Consider the following 13,855-nt stretch of genomic DNA (forward strand, 5'->3'; position numbering starts at 1 on the left):
GCAGTTTTTTTTTATTTACTATCAAATTTAATGTTAAAAAACAAACATATAAAACAAAGGACTCGGCGAGACTCCGTGGCAGCGCTCCTTTATGCAGGTAATCAATTCAGTTGGGATAGGTTTTCTGAGATCAGCCCCCACCACACCACCATGGGAACTGGATAAGGCTTAAAAGACGGAGCCCAGCAGTCTGGCCCCTATTCTACCTTCTACTGTGGACAGGCTGAACATGGTCAGAATCGTGAAAAGAATTGGATGTGTTAAGTCTCCATTGACTTAGCTACTTTGTGGACCTGATGAAAGCAGGAAGACATTGAGCCTGGTCCCTGTCTTGCTGGCAGATGAATGAATAGTTTAGCGGGGTGGTAGGGACAGTGCTCCAGAGGATCATGATCATAGCTACTTTACGGTAGACTATTCTAGTAGGCTCTTTGTGCAGTGAATCCCTTGGCTGTTAACTGTACCCCTTTTTCAGTGTGATTTGTAAACACATATATCCATCTAATGGAGCAAGTGAGGGGGAGGCTGCTGTCCTAGATGAACTGCCTTATCGGGAAGCTAAAATGGGAGACACGCAGAATAAACCAAGGAAAACCTGTCAAGAAAAGCACTGGGAGAAGTGGCGCTGACTGGAGACAAACTGCTCCATTTTCCGGGGAACCGCCGCCAGAGGCAAAAGATGAAAAATTGATTTTTTATGTTAATGCACGAAAACTGGTTGGAAATGTGAAGCCTCAAAAACCAACAAAAAATAAAGTTGTAAAGAAGACTTTCCAGGTGAGTTTTGTAGTTATACTTGACCCAGATGTTCAAACTTTGATTGACATAGGAATAGTCAGACTGCTGAACGACGTCATAAGTGCCCAGATTGTGACATGGCCTTTATGACCAGTGGCGATTTGGTCAGACATAACTGAGAAACCTTTTACATGAGAAACCTTTTAAGTTTTAATGTATGATTATGCTAATGTAGAGGTAAGCAACTTGAAAATACATCTATTCCCATACTGAAGATGTTTCAGTGTCTCCAATGTGATTATTAATAGAAGAAAGAATGATTTGGGGGTTTATCTAAGATAGCAACACTCCAACATTGGGCTATGCAAGAAGAGATGCTATTATGATACAGTGTTTCATCCAAGGGAGTCCGCATCACCTGACTTGATTCTGCTAGGGGGAATGGATAGTGCAAAGTGAGTGTCTTACAACGTGTGTTCAGTGGAGTCTTTTCTCACATTTAGCAGGCTCCAAGGTATGAGTGTAATGAGGCCTTGTAGACAGGCAAAACAGAGCAACTGTTATGAAAATCTTTATCTAGGGAAGTTGGGAGGTTTCAAACCCAGGGGAAGGAAGACATGGGTATGACACCTGTCAGTCATGTTACAGCTGGGGAGGAGCTTAGAGATTAAAGGACTGTATTTCCTCTGGGTGGCGTGATTGATTTTCGACAAGCTGGACAAAATAATTAAGAGTTGAACTGTGTTAGATTAGTGCGAGAGATCGCGAGTAGATGTGTGTCCAGTATTTTTCATCAGCATCATTTTCAAAGCTGACCACAGAGCCCGGACACTTGTTCTCTACAAAGGAGTCCATAGACATCATCAAAGGAGGAACAGAGGTGGCAATATCAATGACAGCTGAATTATCCATCAGCTGTACTGAAGTGGTATTCCAGTAGATCTTCTAAACAACCCTGTCCTTGGTGTGATTGTACACCTTGTCATTTTCCATTTGGTAAGATGTACAGTACAATGCCATCCAGAAAGCTTTAGTTATGTTGCTCTCTGCAGAAGATTGTCTATAAATAATTTACTTTACTATACACTTGAATAGTTCTTTGAAAGGTACCAAATGCACTTACCTTTATAATACTCTTTAGCGGCATTGTTCCATGTGAAAATCGATGAACAAATATTGTTTCAATCAGCTTTTTGATATAGTGGAACGAATGACAGCAGCATGCCAAGCTGTAGAAGAAAATATGTTTCAACAGGTCAAAAGCAACACTTTTGAGGTCTGAATCTAAATATAATGAATTGTTGTGGGAATGTGGAACTTACTGAACGACAGAGTGCGAACTTGATGTAAAAGCCTTGGCTAATCCATAGAAAAAAGGCATTCGGAAGTAGAACAAAAAGTATACAAAAAGCGGGCCTGTAGATTCTGTTAGAAAAACCTGGAAACGAAGAAAGAAAAGTACATTTCAAGAAATTTATGAAAATGAGATGAGAATCATGTACATCAATGCTGGCAAAAAATACAGAACGAAAATGAACAAAACATTTTACCTCCTGTACCTATTTGGTGCAGTGAGGGGCTCAAAACTACCAAAATGAACACTGTGGGCTTGATTCAAAGTTAATCGTAAAAATTAGACTTTTTATGCATCCATACGTTTATGTGCAACACAAAATACAGTCGTAGAAACATATCTTAAAATACGTGCAACTTTAAATCTATCAAATAGATACGTCTGGCAAATAAATTCACCATCATCAATTCAGAAACTTAAAACGAGCCTACAAAATTGGCAAAGATCCGCTTTGAAAATCAAAATCATCTCAAAGGGGCATGGTTGTCTTCACGCCCTTAATATACTTAGCTTACATGTGAACGTACTTGACCTATCTCTCAAAGTGGAGTTAGACAGAAGTATAAGATACACTCAGTTCAAAATGCAGCAGGAAGTTGTGTGTATGTCCAGTGCAACAAATTTTATGCAAGATAAGTCCAATAGTGAAATATAAAAATGATCCAATACAAAATCAGACCCAAAACTGCTAAAGAAGTAGAAAGTAAAGTTAGACGTTCTGATAAAAATGTAACTCTCACTGCATTTTACTTTCTCTGGATCGCCCCTACCTTGTATTGTTGGTCATTTTTTATTGATTGCATCAATTGTCATAATAGATAATTAAAAAAAAAATGAGTGCAAGGTATTGTTATATCAAATTCTAGAAATTAATTACCAAAGTCGTTTTAAAAAGATTGTGCCATATAGATATAATAGTCCTTGCATTCAGTGAGCTGAAGGAGGAGCATTGAAGAGAACTATGTGTGCAAATGCTGGTGAATATGCAAAAAAATCACCCGTATTTGTCCGTTCATCCATGTGTAAATATGTCCTTATTTTAAAAGTAAAATTAACAACATAACATAAAATGCAATAAAATCTTGAAGTTAGCACAATTTGTATATTCTTTAATACTAAGCCCATCAGAATAGAACAGAAGAAAAAACTGGAGGTGTCCAAGATCATCATCCAAAAGAATGTGCTTTCCAAGTAACTTCTCCCTGCTGCACGATAGAAGAACGAGCACACGCGGAACGTTTGTCCACAATTGTAACATGGAAGAGGAAGCACATGTGCCGTATACAGAGATGTATATCAATGAGGAGGCTGGGGCTGTGCTGGAAATAATCATCTGAGTAGACATCAATATTGCAAAATGCACAATTAATTATAATCTCATCTGGGGTTTGAGCTCCACGTTAATAATAATGCTTTGTAAATCATTGAATTGTTGATTCAATGATCTCATAGTAAATAAAAATGGGGAGTAGACTCAAAATATTGTGTCTTTATGCCTTTTATTATGGGACCTCATTATACACTTTTTGCAAAACCAAACGTATGTTTTAATAACTATATTTAATCTTCAGATAAGTAATTAAAGGGAAATACATCATTTGAAGCTGAAACCCAAACTTAATCTTAGTCATGTGCCAGAAAAAGGTTAAAAACCTCTCCTTTATGTGATAAGAAGCCAGTATACCTTTGGGAACATAGATGTACACAAATGAAAATTGAACGACAAATTACCATAGTCCATCCAATCTGAGGGCCCAAGTCTCTGAAATATAAGGTAGCTGTTGTACCGACGGGAAGATCCTGCAGGATTTCTTCATCCTTTAGTGACCTGCCCTCTATAATGAAAAGATGAAATTATCTGTAAGTACACGAGTAGGTAAGTAGGTAATCTGGACGGTCACATCATGCAGAGAGTTTAATAGTAATAATTCATTTAACATTTTACTGACATAAATTAACTTCAGAAGCATTTTTATCACATTCAAAACAGTAAGTTAAAATAACAAAGGGTGGAAGAGAGAGCCCATGTTTAAAATAAAAAATCACATACACCTCCACCCAATCTGTAGCTGAATAGTGGAAGTCCCACTCCAGGGATACCAGCATTCCTGGAACTATCACTGGGGCAGCCTATGCTGGTGACACGGGGCATAGCGGTGAGGAGGACCCGGCGGGATTGGTACACCCACTCCGGAATCCCCTGCGGGTGCCGGTGCATACGCAGTGAGTCCCATTTGGATCTTCACAGTGTATGGTTCGGCCCTCACACAGTCCTCAGCAGAGCAGAGTACAGGCCATCCAGAGAGGATCACCCCCCCCCTTCCCCACCCACCAATTTTGCTACAGTTGCCCAAAATTGAGAGTTTACATCCCTGAAATGAGGGGCGAGGTAACAGTAAGGGGAAGGGAAGATGACTTTGAAAAAATAGTTTTAGGTGGACATCACCTTTTACTGAAACTAAATAGAAAATTCATATATACCTGAATATAGTACAAAATACATGTTAGAATAAAGAACTTTTATGCGCAAATTTAGAGGCACATCTGATATTACACACATATCCGCACACAACATATGTATCAAAAGACACACATAGAAAAAAATATGATGTGCATACATTGAGATGGACGCATCTCAATGCGTTGGAAACACAGAGGTGTGGCTTGACTGTGTTAGTAGTAAATGCATTACCCTATTTGTACACAATATAATAACGTAATAAAGTATTACATACACAAGAGAGAATTGTGTTTGACAGTTATTAATAAATGCAAAACTCGCATTTTCCATATGAAATGTAATTAAATGCAAACACTGTCACATCTGTTATTTTCCCCTCTGAAAGTAAAATGGTTATCTTGTATCTTGCAGTCGTCCAAATTAAAATGTCAATTAAGTAATATGAATAGATGGCCAAGACTTGATATTATATAGCCGCAGCGCTAATGGTTAAGTACTATAGCTGGAGGAGTCACTAGACAAGCAGCTGATCATATGCAGCTACATGGTGCTGGAGATAGTAATCATCATCATTGTGTATCAATGCACCACCACTCCAGTACCTGCAAAAGATACACCTTCTAAAAGGCATATCTGGGGGTGCGCTCACTACTAATTATGTTGCATTTACAGAACCGTATACTTGTACTCAGCCTGCACTTTCCCACCCCTGCCCAACTGCGTTCCTCCACTCTAGGTGTAAAGGGGACGCAAATCAACGATACGCAAGCATCTATATATGGAAGTTTGTGTATGCATTATTTTGTGTGCATGTACAGTATGGAAATCCATATCCCAACTCTAATGAGCCAATTAGTGTTCAAAATGAAAATAGAAAAATAGTGCAAGGTTACAAAATACTAGCTCTCAAACTTGTATTTATCATAAATATCATAAAACAATAACTTCCACATTGCAACCTTTAAAAACTTAACCACCAATTAGCCACCATTTTTTTTTTCAATGTATTGATTAAGCTCTAGAAATCAAGGTGTCCTTGTTTTTTTTCCCAATACTTCAGGATAACGCGCCTACATACTTGGGTCTAACCGTATTGATTGTCTTGCCGGATACCACTGAGGATCTGCAAGAGAAGAAATAGACATTAGTGACCACACTGCTGACACTTCAAAGAGAAGAGAGTCATAATTCCAACGTGGTGCCTGCTTATCTGTAAAGCTAAAGGTGATGTTTGATGAGAGTTATGAACTGTGCTTTTCTTTACTAAAAAAAACAAATGAAGATATCTACAGCTCACATATTGGTGTACTGTAATAAATGGAAACTTCGCCCCCTCTGTCACATAAGAGCACTCTGGACTTCATTAATTAAGGCACACAAAATGAACGTATTGTGCATTTTTTTTCTATAAAATACATTTAATAGGATGCTATAAATGCCTACTGTACATAAAATGCATATTTCCAGTCGTTCCTGAGTGCAAACACATGTTCTAGCATACATACGCGACCATCATCACTATTAATCGGCACTTACACCTGTGCTGTAGCTGGTGCAAGTGATATGTCAGAAAAACGTATTAGATGCCCAATGCTTGAATCGAAGGTCGCTGCATGAGCTTGAGCTTGGCACGCCCTTACTGTACATCGACTATGTGCATACACCCCTCCCCAGACCCATTCTGCCCATGAAACTGTAGGCTGTAGTCAGGGCCGGAATGGCCACCTGGCACTTCTGGCAAATGCCAGAAGGGCCGATGGCCAGATGGGCCGGTCCGCATGCCCGCCGAGCAGCAGCACTCTGCGCGCTGCTCGGCGGACGGAGTCAGTGACAGCCGCCTATGTGAGTAATCACATGGGACGGCCTCACGTGACAGGTGCCCTCCCATGTGATTACTGCATAGGCGGCAGTCACTGACTCTCCGCTGAACAGCGCGCAGGAGGGAAGTGCTGCTGCTCGGATGTAACAGATAAGTGTCTGTTTGTGTGTGTAATAGTGTCTGTGTGGGTATGCAGCACTGGAGGGCTCAACTGACTTTGGCACCTTTTTTGAAACATCTTTGGGACATTTTCTTTCATTTTTTTTTATCCATCCATACTGTTCATGTTAATATCGCTGGGATTGTATGTTATGACTCTATAGTACCCTTTTTTGTGTACTCTACTTCAGGTTTTTCTTTTATTATATTTTTTATTTTTATATTTCTTTCTTGTAACCTATTCCATGGATTACTTTTGAAACATTTATTGATTGCATATTTTTTAATGAGGTGGGCCTGTGTACCTTAAATGCCAGGGCTGATTTTTAGTCCCAGTCCGGCCCTGGCTGTAGTACAGTGTTGGCTAACCTGTGACACTCTAGGTGTTGTGAAACTACAAGTCCCAGCATACCCTTTCAGCAATGAGCTGCTATACATTGGCAAAGCATGCTGGGATTTGTAGTTTCACAACACCTGGAGTGTCGCAGGTTAGCCAACACTGCTGTAGTAAGAGTCCTTTGTGCTCGAAGATGAAATGGATGCTGTATTCACTGGCGTATAGTCCGGTTCTGGACATGCTTAGAGCGATTTTGCACAAAATACGGCACATATTGGCATTTACATTCCTTAATGAAATGCATCAGTAGTAAGCATAGTTAGATTTCTGAATATCTTATAGAAAAACTCCATCTAATAAAAATAACAGTGCTAAATGTAGTGTCAAAATGAAAATTTGTGTGGCCAAAATGAATGATGCTCCCTCCTGTTTCTTGGCTCTCAGGTTAAGTGGCGAGATCTCCCGAGCATGGCCCCCAAAATCTACCCCACCTAAGTCAGCGACCTGAGTCAACACACTAGCTGCCCTGTAAACAGTTAGACATCTCTGTGCCTCATTTATTTCTTAAGATATCACTATTAAAAAAAAAAAATAATTGGCAACCAAACTCAAATGGAGACTAAATTATACCTTTATTCTCTCACTGCTATAAATTGCTGGTTTCACATAACAAAAAACTAAAGTTGTAAAAAAATATTATCAAAGAGTAATACTTACAACATTTATGAAACATCAATTTTACGTCACTAACTGTAAGATGTGGTTCTACCTATGTAAAAATGATAAAAAAAAAATGTGGCTTAATGATCAAAAGTAAACAACTCGAAATTCAAATATCGCTCACAATCAATCAAATGGCGCTTTCTACAGCAATGATTGTCGCTTCCTGCGTTCCAATGGCTCACAGAGGGTTGTAGAACCCTCATAACAACCAATAAACCCTGCCCAGACAAGGCTTAAGTTTTGCTTTTAAATGGATAATGTTTTCTACTGTACATATGAAGGTAAGTACATTTTTGAACTTGTACAGTGTATTTTAATTATGAAGCAGTATTTTAGGAGATAAATATAAACATTTCAGTGTTAGTAGGCAGGACTTTGAAGTGACATTATTACTATTTCCACCATAGGCATTACCCAAGCTTACGTTCATAAAAGTTGGTACAAATTGATTTTCTGGGGGTGATTCCAAATACCAAATATAAATGTGCACCTATGAATGTGCTAGGTAGACAATTAAGCACGTTTGTATAGAAAGGCTCTGCACTTTTGCAAATGACCTTTATAGTGTCATCTTAATCTTAGTCAGACCAACGACTGATTTTTATTATTTATGCATATGACATTTGACACAAATGAATCATGTTTCCATAATTTACAGTCAGGATTCACTAGGATGAGTGGGATCCTTCTGTTCTGCCTGGGATTGGTGGTACTTCACCCAGAGGCGCGGAATCTAACAAAGTGGAAGGCGTTAATGTGAACAAATTCGGGTCATGGCAACATATCAACCCAATTGTCCTGATTAGTAAAGGAGAAGATCCTGAGAAATGTTTCCAGATCTTGATTAACCCTCTCGGTTTGGCTGTTGGTTTGAGGATGGTAGGAGGAGGAAAGTTTTAGGTGGATGCCCAAGAGATGACACAGAGATCTCCAGAATTTTGATACAAATTGGACTCTGCGGTCAGAGACGATCTCCATGGGGCAGCTATCTAAGCCAAAAATTTCTTTAACGAAGTGTTGTGCCAATACTGCTGAAGAGGGTAAGCCAACCAAGGAGACGAAATGTGCCATCTTAGAAAATCGGTACACAATCACCCAGATGGTGTTACAATTTTTGCTAGTGGGTACGTCCGTGATGAAATCCATGGATATATGAGTCCATGGTTTAGTGGGCAACGGAGGAGGATGGAGAAGATCCAGCGGAGGCTGATGAGGAGATTTGTGTTGGGCGCACACAGCGCAAGGGGCTACAAACTCTTTAACTTCAGACTGGTATTTATCAATTCACAGGTCTTACGAGTCCCTAGATTTCCAGAAAACATGAAGCATGGAACCATGTGAGAAGTCTTTTTTGCAAATAGGGAGGGACAAAAGTTTTCCCCGGAGGAGGAGTAGACAGCATAGTCGCTTGGAGGCATTTAGGGTCCAAGATGGGACCTACGAGGAAATCCTCACTTTCAGCAGTCTCAAAGGCTCGAGACAAGGCATCAGCTTTTTTACTTTTAAGCACCGGTTTGAAGGTCACATGAAGATTGAAACATGAGAAGAACAATGACCACCGTGCTTGACGGGGATTTAGGCACTGAGCAGGCTGGAGGTAGAGAAGGTTTTTATGATCTGTAAATACTGTGACAAAGCATCAACTTCAAGAAGAAAAGGGAGGGACAGATCAGGTTGTTTTAGGATAGAAGAAGAGAAAAAGGCTTCCTTGAGGAAGGAGAAGGCCTCGACAGCCTCTGGTGACCAATGATAATTTCGGCTCCTTTCCTAGTGAGAGCAATTAAAGGGGCCACGATGGTAGAATACCCCGAGATAAAACGCCTGTAGTAGCTGGCAAATCCAAGAAATCTTTGAATGGTCTTGAGAGTGTTAGGGCGAAACCATTCCAGGATAGCCCGAACCTTCTCAGGATCCATCTGAAGTCCTGATCCAGAGACAATGTACCCAAGAAAGGGTAGCCTGGGAGCTTCAAAAGAACATTTCTCCAGTTTGCAATACAACTGGTTCTTACGAAGTCGAGAGAGGACTTAGGCAACATGCAGGCGATGAGTCTGGAGATCCCTTGAGAAGATTAAGATGTCGTCAAGGTACACCACCACAAAGGAATACAATAAATCGCGGAAAATCTCATTGATATAGCTCTGAAAAACTAATGGGGCATCACAGAGTCTGAAAGGCATCACTAAGTATTCGTAGTGGCCATCCCGCGTGTTGAACGCTGTCTTCCACTCGTCCCCGGCTCATATCCTAATGAGGTTATAGGCCCCACGAAAGTCCAATTTGGTGAAAGGGACGATAGTGTAACAATAGGTAAATGAAAATAACTGACACAATAGCATATATTAATATCATTATTTAATAGAAGATTTACTTACTGTGGCTCTTATCACAATATCCTAATATATGTTGGCTCCCATCCAAATAGTGTAGCCAAATGTATATTTTAAATGTTTTCCAAATAAGAAAAACATAGTTGAACATGGTTAACATGATGCCAAAACTATAAACATGGGGGCCTATTTATCAATAATTGTTTGCTGTAAATCTAAATACTGTTCAAATTTATTATTGGTGCATCGCAGCAGATATCATAGATATTTGCTGCTTTTCATATTTTTACGAAATACATAGATGTCTATGGGGACTGCTATGTACCACAATTTACCAAGTTTTGTAAAAACTTTTACACTTGTGGCAATGTACGAAAGCTCAGGCTGACTTACATTACCATTTCTGATAGTTTTCAGCACTGTAAAGCTCTGCTCCAAAGAGCAGAGCTTTACAGCGCATGTGCAGCCGTGTCACATGACCCAGTCCTTCGGGTCAGTGCTGTGTGGATGCCTGTGCAAATGCCCGAGTTATCAATCGGCGCATGCGCACAGGATTTGACAGTAGGAACGAAGAAGCCACCCAGGATCACATTACGAAGATGGAGTGGTAAGTACGGTTTTTTTCTCACAGGAACAGCAGTTTATCGGAACTGCTGTTCCTGTGTTGGTTTTTTAATAAATTTGAGAAATTGTTCAATCTTTATCAATGCGATAAGGATTAAAAACTATTTTTCATTTTTTGCGAATATTGATAAATGTGCCCCATGGTCTCTTAATATTATAACAAAAAACAAACTGCTGTCTGTTCACCTGTTAACAACTCATGTCTTAAGGATTTCTGTCTGCGGAAGCACATTGGATAATTACTGACACAGCCAAGTAGACTAAGTCACCTGTGCATGATTAGAGAAATCCTGTAAACATGAGCTGTTGGGGGTGCGTGAGGACTGGAGAAGCCCTGTGCTGTGGTGCCATAATTGCTTCATGTTAGTGACTTTTTATATTTGAGATTTATATTGGATTCCCGACTCACACTGTCTCTTGTAGTTATCTAATTCTTTTAGCCTAATTACACCACATATTTTGTCTACAAGGAATAGAATCAGCTATACAATCTATAGGGTTCATTATATTATACAGATTATCTTTATTGTGTAGTTAGCTGGGTATACGTATATTTTTCACCTGTACCTTTCTCAGTCAGTAATGTATATTTTTATGGGCATTCTACAATATACTAAAGGGGCCCTTTGTAATTTTTTTATCTGTTTTGTACACGGTTTGATATTTTATTTATTTTAATAATTAGAGACATTTTTCACATTCCTTTATGCTATAAAAAAATATTTGTTGGTTATCTGGTTGCACTGTGTGTACTTTTACCTCTTTTTTTGGTTGATTTTTTTAGATTTTTTATTTTTAAACTTGATTTCCTCTCAACCTCTACTCCAATAATGCAATGGTGCAGTTCTTGCTGCTCGTATAAGCCTGTTTATGTATTATGAATGAAGGATTATCATTTCATTGTAACATTTAAAGATAGGAACAGATGTTCAAAATGAATACCTTTTACTTGTAAAGTAAACAAGTGTCTTCTTCAATCGCAAACATTCCGAAGACTCTTTCTTACCTTATCTAGAAAGCACAGCTGCTGCTTTGTTTTGCAATCTAGGATTTCCACCTGAAAGTAATATTAAAAGTCATAACACATTATTTACATGGCTGCTTTCTACCCATACAATAAATAATTATGAAATAATATCAATAAGAGATTGTCATTAGTAAAAACACAAATCTATACATTTAAACATATCACAAGGAAAAAGATAGGGTGTAACATCTTTGTGTGTCTCACCACCTCCTATGGATGACTGAAACAGGGAAATGTCCATTGTGACATATCAAAACCCTGAAGTTTTAACCTTCCTGGCTTTTCTATACCAGATCATTAATTATCTCAGTCGGGAATAAAATGTAGATTTTAGAAACCACTCACTCAGACAAATCTGGACGACAATTTGAACTTTCAAGTAGTCACGAAAAAAGATTTTGGGCTAGATTTACTAAGCTGCGGGTTTGAAAAAGTGGGGATGTTGCCTATAGCAACCAATCAGATTCTAGCTGTCATTTTGTAGAAGGTACTAAGTAAATGAAAGCTACAATCTGATTGGTTGCTATAGGCAACATCCCCACTTTTTCAAACCCGCAGCTTAGTAAATCTAGCCCTTTGTGTGTAAATCTGATTTTGTGAAAAACATAATATGCTCAAAATAATGTTTATTGTCTTTTAGATGACCTTGTGATTCCCAGGTCAACAGGATAAGAACATTCACCTAGTGCTATTGGTAATTAGTTACAGGCTTTTACCTACATCTGATACATCATATGCAGATAATGCCACTAGTGCTCTCATACAACCCCATAATGTGTCAAGAAAATGAAGATCGTTGACATGGTTGACATAGTTGATAAGTCCAGGCAATCAAGTTCAACCTATATGGATCTCCTGTGATCCCTCTCTTACATTTGAAACTCATCCAGATAAAGCAACTGCCAATCTGTTTCAATTGAGAAAAATCCCTTCTGACCCAAAAGTGCAGTCCTACTTCTCCCTGGATCCACTACCGTCCTTCATTTTAATCAATGGTCGTAACCCTAGATACCACTTTTCGCTAAAATTTGTTTAACCCTTTTCTAAATATATCGATTGAATCTGCTATCATAACCTTCCATGGCAGTGAATTCCATATCTTGACTGCTCTTACTGTAAAAAACCCCTTCCTCTGCTGGTTTCTTTCCAGTAAGAAAATGGCAAGATGGCAGTAATGGTTAGAAGGAAAAAGTCAGTTCTAGATCTACAGATGGAGCAAGCATTCAACAAACATTTAACATGAATGGAATCCATTCCCCCAATGACTTTTAAAGGAATCATCGCATAGTGTCATGTTTGTTTCCCAAAGTAAACTATTGAAATTCTCTGTAATACATTTTTCTGCCACCAGGTGGCAACTTCACAGAATCATACTACATATGCATGTTAGTTGAAGGAAAAGTATACAGAATAGGCATACAGTGCTTTGTGAATCCAATTACTACATACATGTCCTGGATTAATTTTATGAATCCATAGCATCTGTGGTTTGAACAGAGGTAACTGTCAGTCATTAGTAGGAAAACACATGTTGCTGTATAGCAGAGAATTGCAAGTGATTGACAGTTACAACCTCACCACAGATACTCTACTGTGTTGTAAATAACTATAATAAATAAAAATTGAGCACTCACTGAGTTCTCAAACATGGTGGGACTCCAAAGGCCACCAGCCCCGCAGTGAAAAGCACTGGGCCCATCCCGGCCCCCCAAGGAGTGTAGACTGGGTAATTAACAAGATTTAGAACCCCCACATTGGTCTCAGTATAGTGGACAGAGGTCCTAAGGCCCATTCTAACCAAAAGAATACAAATAAATAACATACACTTATGATTTTAAAATAAACGTGAAATCATAAATGACTCACAAGAATCTGGTTCACATTATCAAATATGCAAAAAAGTATTTTCCTCTTTTGTGATTCGAATTAGTTAAAATTTAGTCAAAATCCTCATAAAATATGACGTATATTACACAATTTCATGTTAACCTTTTTTACGAACCATTAATCCTGACACTCCCTCACTGTCTGGTGCACCCTGCCCCTTAGATAAAGGCATAATACAATTTAGCTGTTGTTGAGGGGGAGTCCTGTGGGATGAAAAATTGCACATGGCAGTATGTTGCACAGGCAAGGAGGAATCTTACAGAGTGGCTGGAATATTTACTTCCTGCAAAGCATTTAAAAAAGGATAATGTCTGCTGTTACTTGTAGATCCTAAAGGACTGAAATAGGAAAAACCACAAATATAATACACACAAAAGGGCAGTTAGGGTGAGAAAA

The 13,855-nt window shown here is 38.9% G+C and overlaps 1 protein-coding gene across 1 annotated transcript in view; it reads right to left on the reverse strand.

Moving 5' to 3' along the window:
• The window catches only part of LOC142099166 (very-long-chain enoyl-CoA reductase-like), a 49,926-nt gene that overhangs the window by 21,231 nt on the left and 14,840 nt on the right, over positions 1 to 13,855 (reverse strand). Inside the window, exons 2-7 of the mRNA XM_075182351.1 lie at positions 11,552 to 11,602; positions 7,586 to 7,637; positions 5,632 to 5,676; positions 3,824 to 3,927; positions 2,061 to 2,176; positions 1,862 to 1,967 (exon numbers count right to left, since the gene is read on the reverse strand). Of these exons, the coding sequence (XP_075038452.1) occupies positions 1,862 to 1,967; positions 2,061 to 2,176; positions 3,824 to 3,927; positions 5,632 to 5,676; positions 7,586 to 7,637; positions 11,552 to 11,602 (474 nt within the window). The remainder of the gene's footprint in view (positions 1 to 1,861; positions 1,968 to 2,060; positions 2,177 to 3,823; positions 3,928 to 5,631; positions 5,677 to 7,585; positions 7,638 to 11,551; positions 11,603 to 13,855) is intronic.

This window comes from Mixophyes fleayi, chromosome 8, assembly GCF_038048845.1.
Source record: "Mixophyes fleayi isolate aMixFle1 chromosome 8, aMixFle1.hap1, whole genome shotgun sequence".
Taxonomy (NCBI): Eukaryota; Metazoa; Chordata; class Amphibia; order Anura; family Limnodynastidae; genus Mixophyes; species Mixophyes fleayi.